This window comes from Paramormyrops kingsleyae, chromosome 11, assembly GCF_048594095.1.
Source record: "Paramormyrops kingsleyae isolate MSU_618 chromosome 11, PKINGS_0.4, whole genome shotgun sequence".
Taxonomy (NCBI): domain Eukaryota; kingdom Metazoa; phylum Chordata; class Actinopteri; order Osteoglossiformes; family Mormyridae; genus Paramormyrops; species Paramormyrops kingsleyae.
The window spans coordinates 17,143,468-17,165,930 of NC_132807.1; the positions used below are offsets into that span (position 1 = coordinate 17,143,468).

A 22,463-nucleotide genomic window follows, 5' to 3' on the forward strand; every position below is an offset into this window, starting at 1 on the left:
TAAACTGTACAGAATCGGTCCTTCGCCTGAATGCAGTGTTCTGCGAGTGATAATAGCTGCCACTATTTGAGGAGCAGAGAAGCTGTTTTCAGCTACAAAAATGAAACTTTACACATATCTCATAATAACCTCAATGTTCCAGAAACATTCCTCAATGTTACATGCGATTGTATGCTGGTGATGTAGCAGTTTGATTTGGCAGTATTTGCAGTGCAGGCTGTATGATGGTGCATATAACGTCTTTCACCGCGGGGCTGAGCTCCATGGGGAACTTGTCGGTCTCTGGCACATGCCGGCGTTTGTGACAGGAAGTGCGGTAACCTTTTCATCCCCATTGTGTCGACTTCACACGTGGTTTTATCTTATATGTAGAGGCCGGTGTTTGACCTCTATGCCCCCAAATGTCAGGGCTCTCTGCCCAGGCTCACAGGCTCCTTCCCAGCATGCACCAGCTGCAGCGCCTCTCTGACGGCACAGAAATACGACTCGCTCCCATGCGGATGTCGGGGGTAACAGCTGTTTTTTCACGCAATTCGCTCGCAGGTGTCTGGCCACTCTGTGCTTATTTACAGAAGCTCTGATCTTAGCTAGGTCTAAAATAGTTCTGACATTCCAGATCATCCGTAACTCAGGTTTAGTCACATGGTATGGGTCGTGATCTATGGGCGGATCCCGTCTGTGGGATGCAAGAGGCAGAACAGCAAGGTGCCAGGCGCACGCCCTGTTCCAATCACCAGTAAAGCAGGCCTAACCCTAATCCCCTGTTAGAGCAGGCTTAACCCTAATCCCCTGTTAGAGCAGGCTTAACCCTAATCCCCTGTTAGAGCAGGATTAACCCTAATCCCCGGTAAAGCAGGCCTAATCCTAATCCCCAGTAAATCAGGCCTAACCCTAATTCTCTGTTAGGGCACACCTAACCCTAAACACATTAGGGCAGGACTAACCCTAATCCCCAGTAAATCAGGCCTAACCCTAATCCCCGGTAAAGCAGCCCTAACCCTAATCCCCAGTAAATCAGGCCTAACCCTAATTCCCTGTTAGGGCACACCTAACCCTAAACACATTAGGGCAGGCCTAACCCTAATCCCCAGTAAATCAGGCCTAACCCTGATTCCCTGTTAGGCAGGAGGGTGACTGCAGACTGGTGACCCAGTTCTGCTCCTGGCTGCTTTGCTCTTCTGAGTTTAGACCCAAGCAAACAAATCCTCTCTCCGAGACGACAGGCTGCTGCCTCTGATCTACCTGAAGAGTAATTAAGAGCAGGGTTGCTGGCCGAGCGTGCGCTCTGCCCCTAACCCTACACAACCCCACAGGGGGACTGCGGCCCCCTGCCTCTTCTCTCCTGTCACAACCTCTTCAGAATAATCCACACGCAACCTTTCCCTGCATTCGCTGTGTCAGCATCAGTTTCCTAGTTCTCTGTATTGGGAACCTCAGACACAAAGCAGCACAGATGACTAAGTTCCTGCTGATTCAGTTGGACTCCGACGGCAGTACACAGAGCTGCTGTCTCCTGTCGCAGAGGAAGCGGTTCGATTGTCACCCTTCTGGGATTTCCTTACAGAGAGCTCCCCACTGTTTGACAGGCTGTCCGCTTTCAATCCGGTGACTAAAGTTTGCTGGAAGTATGTGTACAAATGACACACAAATACTGTATAATATCCAAAGAATAAACTAACCCTGACCCTTGGTCCCTAACCACTAACCTTAACTCCACTGATGCTGAGAATCATCAGCTGAAAGGTCACACTCCCTCCTGTAGTGCGAAGCTGAGCAGTCAGGCTGCCTGCAAATCATATTGGGCCCCACCTTACATGTAGCTCACCGGAGACCAATAAAACACCCCCATCCGCTCCCCGTGTCCATCACTGCTGTCCCAGACATGCCCTGCTGAGGGACACTCAGCCAATCAGGATCAGCTCATCATGGAGCCAATGAGGTTTCAGTCCTCTGCTTCCTGAGAAGGTAAATGGCTTCTGCTAAGTACATTGAGGTTTCTAAAATGTTTCCTTGAGAATGAGCATGAGAGACTCCAGCTCACTGTCCTGCTATGGGAACAGTCAGAAGGGGATGTTCACTGTGCCAGAAATGTCCACATTTGCTCTTCAGGGGTTTCTCGGTTGAGGAAGCCAGCATAAGACGAACAGCAAGAAACGCTGACCTTCCGTTCTCGCAGAAGTCCCTAAAACCGTGTCTGCGGTGCCAACGATGAGGTTCTTTCCGGGATCCAGAGCAACATATGGATCCATTTTCATCAGCCAGAGATTATGCACAAATCTGGGCATGTTAAAAACAGATTGTGATGCTTTCAGAGGACATGATGCAAAGGATTCTGGGAGACGGCCACCAAGTCCTTCTCTGCCCCCGTTTGCCATGAAGCGATGTATGGAATCTGGAATGGATAGAAGGCAAAGAAAAAGTATTATGTTAAACTAAAGAACATGGATTTTCTTACACAATACCCTCCTGTAATGGGGAAATTGTTTGTACCTTTTAAACTAAACTGAATTGAACCCCCCAAAGTCAATCCGCAGATGTGTGTCCTGAGCAGAGCACACACATTTCCTGGCTCACATCACACACACGTGTAGAGCTTAGTGTTGAATTCCCCCCCCCCACCGCCCCCCCTCCATAGCAGATGCTCCATTCCAATGCTTTTCAGCCTCCCTCAGATTGGCCCCTTCCTTCCACCGGGTGTTAGTTCCTCCTGACCCCCATGAGAAGTATTACCCCCCCCCCCCCACACAGCTGGAACAGACCACCCCCAGCTGAAGGTATTCACCTGCCCACTGGGGAGCTATATTCCTGTCAATCTGTGTGGGATCAGGATAATCAGCTATTTACCCTGAATAATCCCAAAATGATTCCCTCTACCCTGTCAGGGTGCCTGCCCTGCACCAGTAAATGCCTCTTTGTAATGCTGACATCAGTCAAAGGGCTTCTTGTGTGTATTATAATAATATGCAGCAGATACGTCCATCCAAATGAGTTATTTCTCCTTAACACCTTTGCACACTTATTACAGAGGATACCAACAAAGTGGGAATGGGAGATGCGGCTCAAACTGGCGAACGTTTAGCCCACTTCCTGAACCAGACCGGCATGAATCCGGGGCGCCCCCTGCTTTCTGATTCGCTCCAAGTCCCCCCCCCCCTCCCGTGACTCTGATCAGAGTAAGTAGATGTTCGGGAAGGAAACCAGACTCCCCTTTATTCCTGAGATGACCTTCTATTTTTTTTTACCCATAATCCCATCACTCCGCAGCCCCCCTGAGTGTGCCCCGCCCCCCTTGCCCCAGCACCTCCCACACTCTGCACCGCACTCATCTCACATGCGGCACAGTGTTACAATTATGTAAGGCTTTATGTAACTGGGATCAGCGTTTCTGGATGGCGTCCCCAGACTTGCACTAGCTGCATCAGCTGCGATAGCTGCATGAGCTGCGATAGCTGCATTAATCATCCATCCATCCATCGCTTCCTAGACAATATATGGTCACGTGCTGTAAAACATATTTTGTCAAAACAATTCATGCAGCTGAATGAATGCAAATTACAGCAAATGTGGGCAAGACTCAATTCTCTGTAAGATAACATCTCAGTAAAGGTTTGACGTAGCTTGGTGGGTCAGTATGCTGTGATCGGAAGCTTGCTGGTTCGAATCCTAGGGTCGGCCCAGTGATGTCACTGCTGGGCCCCTAAACCAGGCCCTTCAGGGACCTGCTGACCCTGATCTCTCAAAAACACGGCATTTGGATAGAAGATTCAAACACAGAACCTGCTGGCATTTCCAAACTTCCAAAATACTTTATCTTGTCCCATAGAAATAGCTGTTACGCATGTATAGGCCCTTAAACTGGATGAAGAACAACAGTTTCCCAGCTGAATGCGATTTACAACATTCCCCCCGGAAAGCAGAGTCAGGCGGGATACACAGACGTGGTGCAGAATGAGCAGCACACCAGGAGCGGCATTCATACCGGGGCAATGCTGCAGCACTCCCCCTGCGCAGCCCACTCTGGAGACCAAGCAGAGCTAAACGCTCCAGCGCAGCAAACATGCGGAGGCCAGTGTGAGGCGCTGCAGCTCCGCGGGGATCAGCCGGCGGCCTGCCAGCCCCAAGAATAGAAATGCGTTACGTAACAGAGCGGCGTGTGGAAATAGGTTAGAGGAATGCTCTGTGCCGCCATGTGACCACTCTATATCTGTCTGTGTTTCACAGCCGTCCGGAAAGGCGTGAGGCTCCGACGAGGGGGGAGGGGGACCTCCCCCCATATGACCGATTTTAAAAGGATGAAAATTCTCACACTTTTTAAAAGTAACATTTTTATATAGATACTATATGAGTAACTATTAAGTGGCATGTATCATTTCCTGCGTGAGTACGGGTCTACAACACCACAACCCATAATGTGGCCCTTAATTCATAAAAAATACATTTTACACTTATAAAGTGTGAATCTAAATCTACTGGAAAAAACCACAGGCCTCAGCTGCATAAACATGCGAAATGTGTCGCATGTGGATGACATCATACTGACTTTTACTGACCTCAAAGTTGTTATTACAATTATGCCCAATAAACGAGCAATATGTGCTGAATGATGAATGTGGCAGGCTTGGACTGAGCTGGATGTTCACCCTGGCGTGATATTTTTTGTGTTCCTCTGCACCCTGGCTCACCCTGACCGGGACACATTCTGCCTCGCAGAGCTGAGCCCCCCACTGCCCCCCCCGTAGCGCCACAGCTTTGCTCACCTTCTGCTTCATATAGTTTTTCATTCCACCGCATCAAGTCCCCGGTCTGACCCCGCCCCTCCAGCTCTCCAGGAGCACGTCACACACGACAGCACTGATGGCCAGCATCACTCAAACCAAAACCATGTGCAACTCGCAGTGCATCGCCCCAGTGCATCGCCCCAGTGCATCGCCCCAGTGCATCACCCCAGTGCATTGCTCGACCTCTGATTCTGTCCACAGACACATTCATGTCCATCGCCAATGGGCTGTGTAAACCATATAGCTCCCTACCGCTTCTGGCTTGCAGGTTAATCAGTGGCAAGATCAAGCCAGACACCGTGTGGGATTGACGGGCAGTCACATGCATGCCTATGAAAATGATCTTCTGTTTAATGCTACTTCCTAAAATATCGGAGTGGAACATGAAGGTAGACGACACCCGCGGGACTTCACCTTTTATCACTGTCAATAAATAACCACAAAACAAGTCATACAGACACCATTCTGATGATGAAACAATATGAAAGAATAATAATGCAGAGGAACTGAGACATGGGTTTTGCCACATTTAATTCCCAGAGTTTGGTAATTCAGGTCCAGAGAGTAAAAGTCCAGACGAAGATTTTGTTTCAACCAGTTGAGCATAAAGAGTCACAGTCACAGAGTACTCAGATGGTTGGTTGAAACAAAATCCTGGTCTGGACTTTTACTCTCTGGACCTGAATTACCCAATGGATGATTCCATCCATCCATTATCCTATTCAGGGTCGCAGGGGGGGGCGTTCAGTGCCTATCCTGGAGGCCACAGGCGCAAGGCAGGGAACAACCCAGGAGGGGACGCAAACCCATCGCAGGGCACACTCACACACCATTCCATCTTAATCCAGTGGCGGGGAAGTGAACGTCACCAAGGAGTTGGGGGCCAGTGACGATGGGAGGGGTTAGTGATCCCTGTGTCACAACCACGCGTCTGCGACACCTCAGTGCATCAATAAAAAGAGCATGTGGCTGTTTCTGCCACCCCCACGGTGACACCCGAGTCACAGCACTGCACACGGCCCTCGCCTCGCTGCCACATAAAACAGAACAGCGAATCGACAGAGTACATATAAAAACCAATGTTATCAGTAGCTGTAAAATGAATATGCAAACTGAAAGTGCGGGACGGTATAGTGTGTGTAAAATGGCATGTTAACTACAGGAGGCGCTGTAAGCCGTACACTCAGCGAACCCAGAATCACGTTAAGCCCCATTCTCCTGAGCACTAATGATCAGCAGCGTCACTGCATAGCCACATGAGAACCCTTCACCCTGTCTGTGTGATCAGTGACAGCCTCGTCCTCGAGGCAGAGCAAGTGTAAGGCATTATAATCAGGACATTGCTACACACGGCAGTGACGGCACACACAAAGCAGCCCTTCCTCAGTATGCGTGTGGGACTGTGATGTCAGGCGATGGAATCTCAGTTTCTGGCTCAGAAATGAATCTTTATTCTTCGGAGCTGGTGCTTATTTGAAGCACAGCAGGGGAGGCAGAGGGAGTAGAATGAGGGTCATTATCTTTGGAAAACAAAGAGTCCTGCATATGCAGAGTCCGTCAGGACGCGTGGAGGGGGGGGGGGGCGCTATTGCCGCAGACAGGGCCAGCACAGAGCCGCACGGTGCGAAACTCTCAGGCAGGGTGAAAGGAGGAGGAGGAGGGCACGACCCGAGGGGGCACTTTGAGATACAACTGCAGTCTGGAATGTTCTGGAATCTCCAGAATGCCAGAGGTATTTAGTAGAGGTCACTAGTGGAACTTGATATAATGCAGTTTCCTGATGCTACGTATCAGCCGACCAGAGACCTTGGAGACCCAGCACATCACCTGATCCTGTCCAGTGGTACGTTTCCTCAGGAGCGGTGAGGTCAGTGGGAACCCGCCTGCCTGTCTCACTCTGCTGCGAGGGGGAGGGGCTTGGCAGCCCAACCTACTCTCAGTCAGCTGATAAGGAACAGGAAGTCGATGAGGGTGGTGGTGGTGGTGGGGGGTGGGGGGTGACGGCTCTCTCAAACCACGCAAGAACTCGGAATCCTGCCTCAGCTGCAGCCTCAGCACAGTTTGTGTTTATGGAAACTACCGACTACCATCTACATGCGGGAGGAGATTTCATTGTGGCACTAAATAAAAACAGACTGCTGGTCGCTACACTCAAGCACTCCTGAACACTCTGGGAAACGCGTGCCAATCCGAACGCACGGTCATCCGGCATCAGACAGAAGCGAGCCATGCTCCCTGTGCGGCCAATCAACCGTCTGCTCCTCAAACCCCGCCCCCCAATTGAACTTTAGCATGGGCATAAACACCTTTCCCATCATGCAGCTGTGCATTCAACTTCCTGACTAAGGAACCCATCTGAGAACGTTCCGCTACATCAGGAATCTCGCCTCACGTCCCCTATAGCATGAATGCTCCGCCCATTCAACTGCAGGCACAAAATAGAGGTCGGGATGTTCTGTTTCCAGGCTGGCATTAGTCATACGTCCTTCCGGGTCTGTCTTCGTGATCACAGCCCCCCTCTCCACCTGCGCAGGTGGTCCCTGCATGCCGGAAGTCACCAATGCCGCATTTGTGCCTGTAAGCATGACACTCCATCGTGAAAACAAGAAAGAAATCTCTGCAATCTCTATTCATCCAGAGACCTCACACTTCTGCCTGTTGTTTCTGCCCCTCCGCCTCGAAGGTTTCAAAAAATAAATAAACAGCGAGCAATTCAGGAGATCGTAGCTAGCTGGTTGACAGGCCCATGCTTCTGGAGTGGAAGAAGAGGACATTTGAGGGACAGCAGAATACTGACGACCCAAATGCCAAGGAGATACCTGCTGGTTAGAGGGTAGGAGGGTACATACTGGGTTAGGGTTAGGGGTTAGGGCTATGGCAGGGGACACTCAGGGGATGAGGCAAGGGACATCATGAAATGGCGTTTTCACACAGGCAAGCTCGGAACCTGACAGGGAGATGCGGATTATACCAACCATACGGAGGCAGCGTGTTCAGGCGCCATCTCCGACTTTCCGTAACTCAATGAATCAGCAACGTGGCTTCCTCTGGGTTCGCGGCGAGTTGGACACAGCTGTCAGATTAGCGGGGGGCTGGTGAAGGATTCGGAACCAGATGCTCCTCGGAGCGCCCAAGCTTGAGGGCACGATTAGAAGGAGCCACAGCCTGGAGCTGCAGACGTCTGAAGGCAGGAGGTGAAGCACATGAACACGTGCAGCCTGCAGCGGACCGCGCACGTGGGAGGAACTCTTAAAGCGTTACGTAAAGGGTTTTAAAAGCCGCCGTTTTTGGTCCTCTGTCGTAGGTGTAATTAATGCTGATAATGTTTTGCAGAATGAAATTAGGGATGGTGCTTAGCTTATGAATTAAAATCCATTAACATGAATCGAAAGGAAATTCATGAATATGGGAGAGTAGAACTGGGACGTAGAAGCTGTTTCCATCATGACACACGTTTATACACGAGCTGGGATACTATATCGGAGCATCAGATAATCGCAGAATAGCCCCCCAACACTCCACATGGCCCCCATCTCCAGGAAAGCTAGAGGCTTCTGCATCACAAGCAACACGTCCCTCACACTAGCAAAAGCTGTCACATGTAAAAAAAAAAACAGAACATGCCCCCGCAGACAGGGGGAGCTATTTAAATCCCCCTCTGAGTCTGTCCGGTCACTGCTGGTTATTCACCCGGCGTTTAACCGTCTAAATCCGTCTGCTGCGGGTTATTTTAACCAAGCCCCTCTTTCCTCATAAATATCTCCGACACCATCTCCACAAGTGTCTTTTGTGTCACGTATGAATGAGCAACTTCAGTGAGCTCACGACCTTCCTGTCAAACAGGGTGAGTCTGCTGGCCGGTCGCTACGCCGCTATGCCTACATGAGCACTCAGTGTAAGCGTGGCTATACTTCACCACGGTAAAGTCACGGTAAAGCCTGCGGAGCGTCTCCTCCTTCACGTCCCGCTGACACGCCGACGATTATCTCAGGGAAGAACACATTCACATTTTCTTTGCTTAGGGGACATTTGCATCCAGAGTGAATTGCAGTTTGCGCCAACACACACAGCTGGACATTTTAAAGACCTCCCTCAAGGGTCCAACTGCAGCTGTCAGGTTACAAGTCTTCAGGTTACGTTTAACCGCCGTCCGACATTAACAGATGCTAGAGAAGCTTTTCTGAATTCATTTACAAGGTCTGTTTTTACAGACATTTAAAGCATTTCCTCTGCCACTCTGTTTATAAAGCGACATGTCTCTTAAAGCACCCCCCCCCCCCCCCACGTGTGTGGAATGGCCAAAACAAACCTTGGGCCCCCGACTCTAGAGCGCCCCCTACAGTCTGGGGACCTGCTCGGTGTCAGTGTCGGCACTGGTGCAATTTTCCCTCTGCTGGCAGCAGGTCCATTTAAAGTGTGAAAAAGCAGGACCTGTTCAGGCACGTCTACCATCACCCAGGCGACCCGTGGACCTAAGCGCAGACCAGGCAGCTGATCCGATTTTATTGAGAAACTCAGATGACAGCGGCATGTGGCCAGACTCTCGACATGAAAGGGAGACTCTGCTCTTTATGTCTGCTGTATGCACTCACATCTCCAGACTTAATTTTATAGCTGCTACAGGTGAGATTACAAAGAATCTGCATCAAGCAGCACCGCTGACGCCAAGAGTCTGATGCACTTTGTCCATTTATCCGGCTGGACGAACGCAGCTCCAATAATGACTAAACCCACATGGCCTAACATTCAAACTCTGTTGACTTTATAATATTATTCGCTATAAACAAGATATAAATGCAGCCAAGTGATATTAAACTTTATGAAGTTTTAACACCATATGGCACATGACAACAATACCAAGAAGCTGCCTTAATGTTTACTGTGTATGGTGTGCATGTTTGGCTCTGTGAAGATTCGTCTTGCAGACCTATTGGGCAGTCTATGCTTGTCTTGGATGGCAGGGGTTGGGGGCAGGAAGTCCTGCAGACCCCACACCCCCTACTACACCCACACTGATGTAAAGATGACGTTACCCTCCTGTCTCATTCAATCGCTGCACAGCATTCTAGATAAACTGTCACGGAATGTCAATTTCAGACAATACCTACCAATCATTGACAAGAAACTCACAAGAAACACTATCCTTTGTGTGCAACGTAGAGGAAATTAAATGCTAACAAGTGATATTTAAAGCCGGTGCTTTGGCTAAACAGCGGAAGCGGAGACATCACAAGGTCTCAGTGCAGAGAGCCAAGGCTGCAGGTTCTTAACAATGTTTAACAGTTTCTTCTTTAAAGGAAATGGCATGTGCCTGCCAGAAATGCCACAGAAGGGCGCGATAAACCCCCAAGGCCATTTCAGAGAAAGGGGCCGACCGGGGGCCAAGGGCTTTTTAAACTTTCGAAGACTAGGATCAGCTCTAAACAAAGGGTTTATTAACCCAACCCGGGTCACCCAAAGTCACGGGCGTATGGGACCCACACCTGGAGATTGCTCCCCCTGCTGGATGGAGGGCTGCCTGGCAGTATATGTGTCACCCTCTAATGGCCTAACCCCTATCACCCTGACTGCATGCACCCCTAGGGGGCAGCGGAGGGGCACGGATACCCTGGCAGATTCTGGGGGTCCAGCACCCGATGAGTGTCCTTAAATACGAAACATCATATATAAAATTTAACAGGGAACCAACGGTAACATTTTGTCAGGGGGCCCAGAATTTCTAGGTATGTCATGCTTACTGTAATGGAGAAAACAGTGACATGAGTATATAGACCTGTGAGCCAATATATCTGACAGCCTTGAGTGAAAAATCCTGCTATGAGATATTCTTTTGTTCCACCAGAGTCTCCCTGACAACTATTTAAATACATACTGATCTATGAATAAGCAAATAAAGGTATAACCGACATACTAAATTAAATAGGCTGTTTAAATCGTTTTAACCGATAAAATTGCTAATACTAAGTATCAGTTCCTGCTGAAAGTAATAAGTTAGTAATACAAATTTCTGCATAGCCTGAAACGCATCGACCACCTTTCATTTGACTGCGGGTTAGAGTCAGACTGTATATTTTGGTTATGACAAATAAAATAAATAAATGCAAAGCCGCGGCAGTAAAGCGAGAGCTCAGTGCAGGGGCTGAGCAGTTTTATTTGGATGATATCCGTGGCGGGCTCCAGTCATGTGTGGCCCTATTCATCTGTATGTGGAGCAGCCCGGAGTTACGTAACAGCGCTAAAATACTCGGCGGTCACATGTGCGCGCAGCTCCTGGGCGTTTCGGCGGCTGCACGCGGCGGTCGGAGATTCGCTGGCAAGCGAGCTGCATGCGCGGCGGCCGCCCCGTTTACCCTCCTTGGAAGGGGTGCCTAGGGGGGGACAAAAAGCCAAAACAGACGGCTATTGTCGCAGTTACGGGGAACGTGACAGATCGGGGGGGGGCGGCCATTTAAAGCCACAGTACGCACTGCCCCCCCAGCTCAGATACAGCCTGTATCACAAAAAAATTAAACCCCAAACCAGCTTCACTCTCACTAAAAAACGGTGTTTCAAACCGCTTGGATTAAGAGAGATAGATTATGGTATTTCAGAATAAAATGCATCATACTGCACTAATGATAGCGCCGATCACGTGGCTCTGTTAATCATTCATCTGCTGCACACATCTAAACCAAGCATGCGGACAGCTATGGCGGGATCGCCATAAAGGCCGGCTGAGTACCTGTCTGGCCGCCACGGGTAGCTGACGTTAGATCACAGGATTCCCCGGTCTTTGAAACGCCCTGGCTGAAGACGGCCGGTCCTGGTCAGCGGAGTAAATGGCCGCCCTGTGACCCGCGTACGGTGTGTGACCGGCCCAGTGGGTTAAGAAGGTCGTCGGTTTAACTCGCAGGGTCGACAGGGCGGAATTAACAGCTGGACCCTTGCGATTCGGTTCGTGGTGCATTTGCTGTGGAAAAACCTGCCGAAAACAGGTGAAATACCCTGACCCAGATGTTAGACTCAACCGCCTTAAATGACAAGTTAGAACAATAATTTGCCTCTACACTCTACCTCGAGCTCTAGACTAAAATTACATATTATCACAAATTATTTTAGTTAGCTTTTGTCCAAAACGAAGAGTAAAGAACACGTTCCAACTAAAATGTTCACTGGGACGTGAAGTTTACTCAGTGTTCTTTTGTTCGGATTTGTACTGATATAAATACTCCAGGAGCTGCAAGAATTGGTATGAATTAGGCCTTCGTGTCTGCGGGGGACACTTTGTTCAGACCGAGGGACGTAGGCGAGCCGCCTCCCGAAGAGGGGAAGTGACTGGCTCACTAATAAAGCCCCCTCCGCGTCACCAGTGAAGCCCTGCTCCCGTATCACTTACTCTCTGATCCATTCTGAATGGAACATTTTTATACAGGAAATATTAAACACGTGGAGTAGCAATAAACCTACTTGATTCTGGTTTAACCCAGACCTGGACCAGCGACGCCATAATCATATAGCGGCCGCGCTATAATCAGCTGACAAACGAATCTTAGGTGGTTTTTATAGAGAAATACTACAATTAAATGAAGCTTGATAAAGCATGCTATCCCCCTTTGGGGATTTTAACAGAAACTCCCCACAATTAACAAGGCAAGCAGGTCTGTACCCAGCCGGTAAGCTATCTCGGTGGCACCTATGGTTGAGTAACACTGGTCCGTGTAACATACCCCCCTTAAGTACACAATGATCTGAGCGTCACCGTGAGAATGTTCCAGAGTCGGCAACAGTAAGGCTATGTGCCTGATTGTGCGTGCATTATTATTAGCCCGAAATTCAATAAGCTTGGGGTGGGCGTCTCCCACACGCGATCACGTTTTTCTGGGCGGACGGTGAGTTAGCCCCCCCTCCTCCCCCAGTCTAACGGGAGCCAGGGAGAGGATTACCAGCGCGGAAAACAGGAAAACAGACATCTACCTCCAAATGACCATCGGTGACACACCAAAAACCCAAAACATTAGTCGAGCTTCCTTTGATACTAAGAGGTCTATGAAAAAGAGTGTCAATCCATGGCACATGTGCCCAGCCAAATGTAGGACATCGTGACCTGCTCTGATTACAATTTAGCCATGAGACGCAGAAGCAGAGGGAAGCTATACGAAAAAGCCTGAAAACATACCATAATGAAAGCCAAATTAATTATAGAATAATTTAAAAATATATATATGTATAATATATGGCCTACAATTTGTTATTATATATACGCCTATATCACAAGAACAACAATAACAACAGTTAAAAATAATAAAAATAATTATTAAGCCAGGGCATGTAATCCGTTCAGAAGATGCTTTACCCAAATTTCAGAAACTTACACCCCGCCAGATGGGGCCTATAGCTATGGAGGATCTGTAACTTAAAAGCTTAAAACAGAAAATGTGACCGATGGGTCCTAGGTGAGCCATTTATATTTCAGGTTTTGATTACAGATATTTTTAAAGGACATGTAATAAATGTTTACTGTAGAGCATGTGACCTTTTCATAAATGACGGATACGTCGCGACAGTTTATAGAGACATACCCTGCTGTATTTTACAATATTCGGAAAACAGGTGAGCTTGGAACGGAGCATCTACTTAAGCAAATGAGCGTTGTAATGGCGGTCTTATACTGCACTGGGAATGTGCCAGAGTCCCAATTAATATGACAGTACAAAGACAAACTCTACTGTAGCAGAAAAGTTGCGACACACTAATTATTTTAAGGGTTATATGAACGTTATTTAAAACAGCATATATGCATTCATATTTTGAGTCCTCGTGGGATGACATTAATTATAGCCTTTCATAATGCTTATACATCGTGTTGAACATCTATTTAGCGGAAGTGAGAAAGTTTCAGTGTTTAATTAGGATATCTAAAGCACATAAATACGGAAACAAATGGAAATCCCAGCAAACATCAGTCTGATCTGTTAAACAGTCACTACCTTCCCGAAACTTTTAGCTAGTCACAATGCAGTGAGGCTGTCAGGCTGTCGAGCACTTAAACAAGACAAGACTGGCTTTCATTCGGACCAAGCAAAGCAAGTGAGACTTGTACGGCAATCCAGAAAAATTAGCTACAAAGTGTACCTGCCCTCCAGTAATGCTATAGCAAAAGAGTACATTTTCGGTAAGCTAATTTATTAAATAAAACTATATATTTCGTTGCCGCTTTTCTTGCGTCTATTGGCGCTCTGCAGTATGACACATCCAACGCTCAGAAATAATCAGTGAAATCAACGCACGCACGTAGCTGTATTCTGGACATATGCTGCATATATGTAACAAAAAAAGCAGTTACCTCCATCAATCCAAAGTTAAATCCCCGCTCACAGTTACCGCACTGCAAGCGACCCCAGCTCCACGTGCCTTGCTCATTACCATCTTATTTACATATGCAAGCGGCAGTCGCCTATGGGATTGAGATGGTCTCCGCGCTCCTTCCTATTGGTCAGAATCGGCTCTCGGAGTTCCAATAAGGGTGTCCGGAGAGGCTGTGCCCGCCTTCCCGGACACGTTGCCTTAGGAGAAGTTACACGGGCCGCGTCTTTGTAGCGCTACATCACAGAGCAGTTCCCAGCGCAGCAACTGCCAACCGCCCCGGTGTCCCGGACGTAGGCTACTGCCGGACAAAAGAAAGGGTCGTCTGCCTCCTTTTGGTAAGCTGTACCGCTGTCCCCTGCAGTCCGACGCCGTCCGGGCGAATGCGCGATCACTGATCGTTTGAGAGACTATAGAGGCTGCCGGCGGCTGGTAATCACACACTGATGTGTATCAGGGAAAGGCGTAGAATGACCCGGGGATTCGGCGAGCCCCATGCGGCCGCTTGGCGGAGGAATGCGCGTCGATGCGCGCCGTGATCGCTGTGTCTTTCGTGGCATTGCGTTTCGGCTGTATTTTAGGAAGATATATACTGTATGTGCTATGTGCTATGGGTCGTGCGGTGCTGATAGATTATATCTCTAAAGATTAGTAGGGTAGCTCTAATAAAGGCGCATATGATGAGCTAGTTTTGTGTCTTTGTTAATTATACTGTTATGTGGTGAGTTTACATCTTATCAAAGAGCCCCACCCCAACGTGTTACAGATTAACAAAAACAACTCTCAATTAACGATTTATTATCAAAGTTTAAGTGACTGTCTCGTCGCATATTACTGTGCATGTAAACGATTTATATTTTTGGCTGTATGTAATTATCCTTTATAGTAATTTCAGCTGTCCGATCCTTCTGTGGGTTCTATTTAAGTCATTGCAACAGCTAGACTACTTGATGCTTCTAAAACGAAATACTTCTGAAACTATTTTAACACATTTGTTACATTACGCAGATTCTGCTTTGCATACATTTTAAATTTCGTCAAATGAGACAACCCTTAGCGCTTCGTTGCTCGATTAAGCCCACTTTTTTGTGGCTACTTTACCATTAGGGACTGTATTGAATCGATTTGTCATCTACCAATATTTTTTAAATAAATTAATTTAGCAAATTATGAATGAACGTGGTCCTGTTTATGCACTGAGGCCCAGTAAAGGTCGGACTGCGTGTGTAACGTGACCCCCGCTTCACACTTACAGTAAGTACAGTAATGATGATAAGACGTCGCTGTTCCTCTTTAAGATGGGCTTTAAACTTAATTTTTTCCAGTGAACAGAAAGCACGTTACTTTATTACATAACTCTGACCCCCATGCCAGGAAGCTGATTTGGTAAACACCGAAACTGCTTTGCTTCTTTTATTTCTCAATTTCAACCCCTTTTTCATCATATCAGTTTCGTTGCATTTTACCCGTTAGCTCCTTTTATGTAGAAAGGCATGGCGCCCTTTGCTGGAACTTAAAGTGATCTTTATCAAACGTTTTTTTATTATTAAACGTTAATTTTAGGTAGCCTATTTTTGTTTAGGTCTACATGTCTTTCTGTAGTGTAGTGCTTTATTTGAATGACGATGAAAAAATTATTGCCTATATAAAAATCTATTATCAGGTCATATTGAATCACAGATAAAATAACAAGCACATAAACAATGCCGATGACGCTTAGTTGCAGTGACAGAGTCGCGGTGAGGAAAGCGGGGCCGTGCAGCCCTAATTAAAGCCCCGGAAGGTGGGGATCCGCCTGCGGGTGGCGGGCTCCGGTTTCCGGGCTCCGGCCTCTGCCGCTCCGTCTCCTGCTTTCCTTTGTCCCACGTAGCTCGATAGGATGAACCGGATGCTCTTTGCGGGACACCCAGGCTAATGTGAGTCCTTCAAGGGACGAGAGCTGCTTCTTTTATCTTTAAAAGTCTTCATTGCGGAGAGTTTGGGCCTCCAGAAGTACAGGAAGACATAAAGTGCTCCGTACAGCCACCCGGGCTGCAGACACAAAGGAGTGAGGAGTCGCCGCACTTAAATGCGGGATCCGATTCTGCAACACATCAGCATCGGTTATGTCATCATTCATTTACATTTCTGATATTTCCTTTCCTTACTTCTGTGTACCTGCTCTAGCTGCATTGTCCTTCAGGGTTTTGCGCTGCCTGCAGCCCACGGGGACTTTTCCGGATCCGGTGTTCAGGCGTTGCTCTATAGCCCTGCCTGGTTTCACTGTTTCGCCTCTATAAACACTGTTTTTTTTAGCAAGGCTGGTATTAAGAAATTCAAAAGCTCACCCACAGGGTAGTTAAATAACAAGTCGTATTTTGGTGTAATATTGAAATGTTTGCAGCCCTGCTCCCCCCTCCCTTAGACAAGCAATACTTTCTGGCATTGTCTCTGTTTACCTCGTTCATGCCATGTCTTGTATAATGTAATGTGCCGTCAGTGTAAGTGGCTTCTTTGATACTGAGTTCTGGCTCACCAGCCATAGATGATCTTTTGACCTCCGTTTTAAAGCCGTCCCTTCAGATTATGGCAGTGACAAAAATATTCATTATCACAGACTCGCTGTGACACAGAATGGCACAGTGACACTGAGTATTCGCTTGTTCTGACATCGTTGGACACCAACACTGTCTGGGAATATAAGCTGGCTTCTCTTGCCCCCCCCCCCCCCAGGTTAGCGATGCTCATCTGCGTTTAGCCCCTTCCCCCTACCCCCCACGGCTGAGGATGTCCGCTTCACATTCTGGGGGTTCTGCCGATTGGCTGACTGGTGCCGATGGAGATGGCTTGTTTGGACCAGACCGGGAGCAGGTGTCGTCGAGGAGGATGACGCGGTCACCCACGTCAGCTCAGGAGCCGCACTGCGAGCCCCACGAGGCCCAGCAGGGGGGGCGTCGGGCCGTGGACTACAACAATGCCAGCTGCGGATGCCCGTCCAGCAGCACCTGGATCTCAGACGGGGATGGGCACGCCCTTCCAGGGTGCCAGCGAAACTCCGGGTCCCTCTGTCCCCCTGTCCCACGGGATGTGCTGCCGGAGAATGCCCGGCTGACCCGGAAGAGGCTCAGTGACTCAGTGCGGCCTGGGCAGTCGGAGTTGCCCACAGACGGGAACAAGCTGTTTGCTCACAAGGTGAGTCTGACTGGACCGGGAACTAGGAGTGTGAGTAAAAATAGCTCCTGACTGGCTTTTCCTCTGGAGAATTAATCAAGATTCACAAGTATTCCTCATGTGAGGGGAGGCAGGTGGTGCCTGAAGACGGACCCCCCCCCCACCGCTTCGCGTCTTCAGCTACTTGTTGTTTTACGTTAGGCGGCCAGTTTCTGCCACCTACTGTCTTTGTACTTCCTGTTTATCCATTTACTGGGGCAGAAAATGTATGTTTACTTGTTAAATAGCAGGAACTCTTGTCACGTGTAATTTGAAACTCACGTCTTTGGTCTATGTAGAAGGATCTTTGTTTCAGACGAAATGGCGATTTCATACAGGCATCTCTCGGTTCACAGTGCTCCGAGCTGCAGTGCTACATTCCCCCACTATCTTCCATCCTGAACGGTTTACGGTCCGGAAGATACCGGCAACGTAAGTGACTCACCGCTCATTGCGCAAGTGCCTATGCTGCTCTCTCCCCTCCCTCACATGCCCGCTTCCCAAACCCCATCAGCGACGTCCATGGCGGCATTGACAGCCGGTCCCAGGGACGAACCGAGGCAGAGTTAGGAATGTGGGCGGGGTTTCCAAGGTTGAGGGTGTGCTTGCTGTGCTTCGCAAGCTGCAGTCCCACCCTGCAGGGGGCGCCGCATCTTTAGGTAGTATGGCTAGAGCAACCTTGTGGTTGTGTTAGCCTGGCCTGCAGCATCGGCGGCTGTTTTCACAGCCCGCGGTGTCAGACCCGGCCTTCGCACTCCGGAGGCACGCTTGCGGGACCGTGTCAGAAATGGGTCCCGTTTCTGACGGGTGAGTGCTGGTGTGACCCTTCCTGGGACATTGGGCCTGATAGCGGTTTGGTAACACAGCATCAGAGCTTGTGGCGTAAATGGACGCCCTTTAAACCCCACGGTGGTCTGAGGATTTGGTTTCAAGAAGAAGTCAAAGCCCTGACTGTGTTCTCCCCCTGACTAGTTATATTGTACGTTTCTCCAAACTCTGGCTTCCACCATGAACTGGAGCACCTGTCAGGCTAAATGAGCCCCTCTGTGGAGAGTGTGGGCAGCAGGCGGCTTGTGGGGTCCGTGTCCCTGGCCTCACACCCCCCTTCCTCCCCCCCTTACTCATCCTGCGCTCCTCCAACCTGGAAGCTAACGGCGCTTTTTCCACTATAGCTAATTCAAACCAAGCAGGAAGCCGATATTTATGTAACTGGTTCCAGCTGCAGGTTGACGGGAGCCAGAATGCCGCTTGTCCTGGCCTCCTCACGGCCCCTCGCCAGCGACCCATGTCCCAGTTACGCAAGATGGGGGGGGGGGGGGTGATCACACACAGATCGCTTTGGATATGACTGTGGAAAATGTGGGACTTTTAGTGCTTTATTTTGAATTCACTGCCAAATGTGGCTGTATGACAACATGTAGCTTGGAATTATGGCTGTTACAAGCATTTCTAAATGGAAAGATTAAATGAAATCACCGGTTGAGCCGTAACACATGCCGGCGCACACGAAGCCGCCTCGCTGGCTAAACAGGTGTTGATATGTAGCTGCCACATTCTGCAGTAGCAGTTACGGAAGCTAACTGGCTAGCAGTGAGATTTAAAGCATTTTTGTAGGCCTCCCTCCCCGTCCCCGCAGCACCGGTGTGTTCCGGTATTGGTCACATGACCAAGGCCGTGTCCGCGCACCCTCAGGAACCCCTCATGCTGCATGTCCTGGCTCCTCCCGCGGAGTCACTCCTGCTCTGATGTGTCCCCCACGCAGGTCTCACCAGCTTCCAGGAGAGCGTGGCCATGGACAGGATCCAAAGAATCATGGGCGTCTTACAGAACCGTTGCATGGGGTACGTCCTCCCTTTGCCGCTTCCTCGTCATCCCTACCGGGACCCTTACCTTCCCGTTAGCGCATTTCATCGGCTTGACTGGCTGGTGGTCCTCCCTTGGGCCCTGGTCCCTCTCCCCCCCCCACCTCCGTGAGGTGCGACACACTTCTACATGATCAGTTCTCCTTTGATGTGACAGTATAATAAGAAATTACATCACTGCCTACCCCACCCCACAAACCCAAACACAATTATTTCCCAGCAGACTCTGCAGGATTATAGAAATGAATGGAGATTGTGTCTGTGTTGCATCATTCCACCGGAGTCAGACAGCAACACATCCCTAGCAGTCGATTGGCCAGCGCTGTCCGTGCTTCCCATCTGCCATTGGCCAGGCGTCCACCTACTGGAAGCGTCCCTTAATTTAGTGCCCCCCAGAGACAGGCCTGCCAGCTGCTCGCCGCGCAGAGTAAACCGTAAACGGGGTCTAGCGCGTCTCCCCGCGGGCTTGCATGACGGGCTGGGGAGTAGCAGCCGACCTCCTCCCACTGCACTCATCCAAACGCGGCCCACAGCAGCTCCGCACGGAGCCTTGATGGAAAGGATAAAATTCACTTCTTAAGCGGTTAATGTGCATAATGTATCAGAGGAGCGCGGCACAGGGCGAGCAAACAGCAGGTGGCGTTGCTCCCTGCAAAGCCGATTCATTCCAATTAACCATCTGTCTTGGAGTAATTGGAATTAATAGGCATTACAGATTACTTGGTGATGCCACCCCACCCTAATGGGCCTCTGGAAGGCTGCCTTGGCCGTGATTTTTCCAGTGAGCCTGGAGACCAACTTGTCACTCACATCTGTTTATTTTCAGTTTTATCTAATGTTTAAATACATCAACTTTGTGCTTTCACAGTGAGAAGTACGTCAGCATCATCTTGAAAGTGGAGGAGATGCTGAAAAACTGGTTCCCCAAAGTGAAGCCAGGAGAGCAAGGCGATATGGGGCAGGAGGAAATGGCCCTTCCCAAGAAGCAGAAGGTGATGCCTCACCCCCCCCCCCCCCACCACCACCACCACCACCATGTGCATTTAACGCAATGTTTTCCAACCTGGTCCTTGGGGACGTGCAGACAGGTCATGTTTTTGCTCCTACCGGGAGCTGAGAGGGAGCAAAAATGTGGACCGTCGGTGGGTCCCTGAGGACCGGGTTCTGAAACACTGATTTAACGAGCTGCAGGTTTGCTGCTGTTATCCTCTGTCTGAACCGTTAACCAATAAGAAGCAACACGAGCGAGAGCAGCACCTGCGGGGGGGGGTGCAGAAATGCAGAAGCTCTCCGTACAAAGGCCCCTTTGTGAGTGAATCAGTCAGGTGTGAGGTCAGGTTCTGCTTCTGAGTTTCGGCTGCGGTGTGGGGGCGCTGACGCCGACTCCCCCAGCAGGAACCCGCGGCTTTGTCGTCTTTCTGCTGTGATGTCACAGAAAAGCCACTTCAGAGTCTCTTTGTTTCTCCCGCCAGCTGTGTGTTGGCAGCCCTGCCCGGTCGGTTCCCCCGGCTCACCGGGGCCCCATCGGCGCCTCCCCCTCCCACATCGAGACCAGCCTGCTGGGTCCCTGCTTCAGTACCCGCACCAAGTGGCTTCACATGTCTCCCATCTGCTCCCCCGCCGTGGAGTCTCCCCCGGGGCGGCTGCCGTCCGCCGACCAAGACTTAACGCAAGACAGTGCCATCTCATCCAGCACCGACATCCGGACCGACACGCCGCCACCTGGCCGGCCACCTCCAGCCAAGATCAACGCCCCCTGTTTGGAAAGGCTGCTGAAGTCCACAGACAGCATTATCACATGCAGGGCAACAGGGGGCGCTAGTGAGAGTAGCTGGTCATAGTGCTGAAGTGCTGTCTTCAGGAGCTCTTCCCTGAGCTAGCCTGGCCTGGCCTGGCCTGTCCCATCCCAAGCTGGAGTCGTTTAGACAGCCATTCTGGTACACATGAAATGACACGCAATGAAAGATCTCAATGAAAGAAGGGTGAGAAATTACTCATTCGTGTTCAGAAATGATGAATCTATACCCCTATCACCATGTCACATGACTTCCCTAACCCAACTGTATTGCACTTACTTGACATAAGGACACCTCGCATCTGGGAGTGAGTGTGTCACTCCTTCCCCACAGAAACGGTTGGTCCTTCCAAGACTCGCAACACAGGTCTCAGATCCATAAAAGAGAATTTTAACAAGGGAATGGAACATGTAATTTCTTTTGGGAACACTTGAATTATTGACACAGGAAGTGAGTCAAGGGTACCCATGCAGAAGTGTAAAATGAGCATCAAATGCAGTTCTTTGTGAGTTAGAGGGAGCTGAATGATGCGACTGTTACTTCATGAATGTTCTTTAGAAGTTCTGATGCAACACTTCTACCTCAAGTCGATACCAGGCCGTGAGTAAATGCAGAATGTCATCAATGCCGCCGATGAGCCAGACTGTGTGTATGCTGAAGGTCATTTGACTCACTCAGAAGATAATCCCACCATGGTGATTTGTCACCCTTGACTGGTGCCATCGCAATGAATGTGAACTGCAGATGTTTTTTTTTTGTATTTATTTTTTTGTATATTTGGTAGAAGGCAGGCAGTGCCTATCAACTGTGCCTGGTTTGGTCCATGATCACCACCCAGAATAGGGTGACCACCTCATCCCTGTCAGGATGGACACTGAGCCACAAAAGGTTTCGTAAACTGCCGTTTCAAGCTTTTCAATTAATTGCACCTGGATCTCACTTGAGCGCTGAGTTCTTGCTGTGTGCTGATTGGTCAGTGTCACACATGTCATTAATGTTCGTATGAAACAGCTGGATGAGTCTTTCAACCAAGCAAACAAACCAGTAAAAGTACAAGATGAATCAAACAATTTAGCCAAGCACAGAAGCCTTTTCAGTTTTAGAGCAGTTTGTAAAACCTGAAGTAGCTCAAAGTGTTTTTCCTGACATGGATTAGGTGGTCACACTAACCTAGAACCAACCTGTAAGCCTCTGGGCTGTCTTTAGGGAATCCAAATTCCTGCCATTCACAGTGTCGAGAAAATTATTAAAGTCCAGCCAACTGCATTCAGTGATCAGATGTAAGGGATTCTGTCAGCACAAAGGTGGCTGAATGTCTGACAGGCCGAGAGGATACTATCTTAGTGTATATATCTTGAACAATGTTGCAAGTTGTTAATTTACCCTATGAAGTGGCCTTTTATTTTATACTTTGGAAATAAATGTGGTTATACCTGTTTGGGGTCTGCATTCGTGTCATTCATAAAATGGGTGCTTACATCCCAGCCAGTAAAAAG

At 49.1% G+C, this 22,463-nt stretch overlaps 1 protein-coding gene and 1 long non-coding RNA gene across 4 annotated transcripts; one reads left to right on the forward strand and one right to left on the reverse strand.

Annotated features, from left to right (window-relative positions):
• Positions 1-117: 117 nt before the first annotated feature.
• On the reverse strand, positions 118-14,087 carry LOC111847635 (uncharacterized). 3 transcript variants are annotated; one of them, XR_011993818.1, is made up of 4 exons: positions 12,485-14,087; positions 11,500-11,739; positions 3,980-11,146; positions 118-2,392 (listed from the first exon to the last, which is right to left on the reverse strand). It is a non-coding gene; the product is annotated as an uncharacterized lncRNA (long non-coding RNA). The 3 variants fall into 3 exon arrangements; XR_011993816.1 differs by lacking the exon at positions 12,485-14,087 and adding an exon at positions 12,225-12,465; XR_011993817.1 differs by lacking the exon at positions 12,485-14,087 and adding an exon at positions 11,948-12,218.
• Positions 14,088-14,298: 211 nt separating this feature from the next.
• Positions 14,299-22,405, forward strand: LOC111847622 (uncharacterized). The gene is made up of 6 exons (XM_023818977.2): positions 14,299-14,458; positions 16,833-17,291; positions 17,666-17,741; positions 19,072-19,150; positions 20,040-20,163; positions 20,644-22,405. Exons 2-6 carry the CDS (start codon positions 16,887-16,889, stop codon positions 21,010-21,012), a joined length of 1,053 nt encoding a protein of 350 aa, XP_023674745.1. The 5' UTR covers positions 14,299-14,458; positions 16,833-16,886; the 3' UTR covers positions 21,013-22,405.
• The last annotated feature ends 58 nt before the right edge of the window (positions 22,406-22,463 follow it).

What these genes read in the sequence shown, in the direction of transcription:
- LOC111847622 (XM_023818977.2), top strand. Translation starts at nt 16,887, where the DNA reads ATGTCCGCTTCACATTCTGGGGGTTCTGCCGATTGGCTGACTGGTGCC. An exon ending in GTCCGGAAGATACCGGCAAC is followed by an intron (nt 17,742 to 19,071) that starts GTAAGTGACTCA and finishes TCCCCCACGCAG; the next exon opens with GTCTCACCAGCTTCCAGGAG. An exon ending in CCCTTCCCAAGAAGCAGAAG is followed by an intron (nt 20,164 to 20,643) that starts GTGATGCCTCAC and finishes TTCTCCCGCCAG; the next exon opens with CTGTGTGTTGGCAGCCCTGC.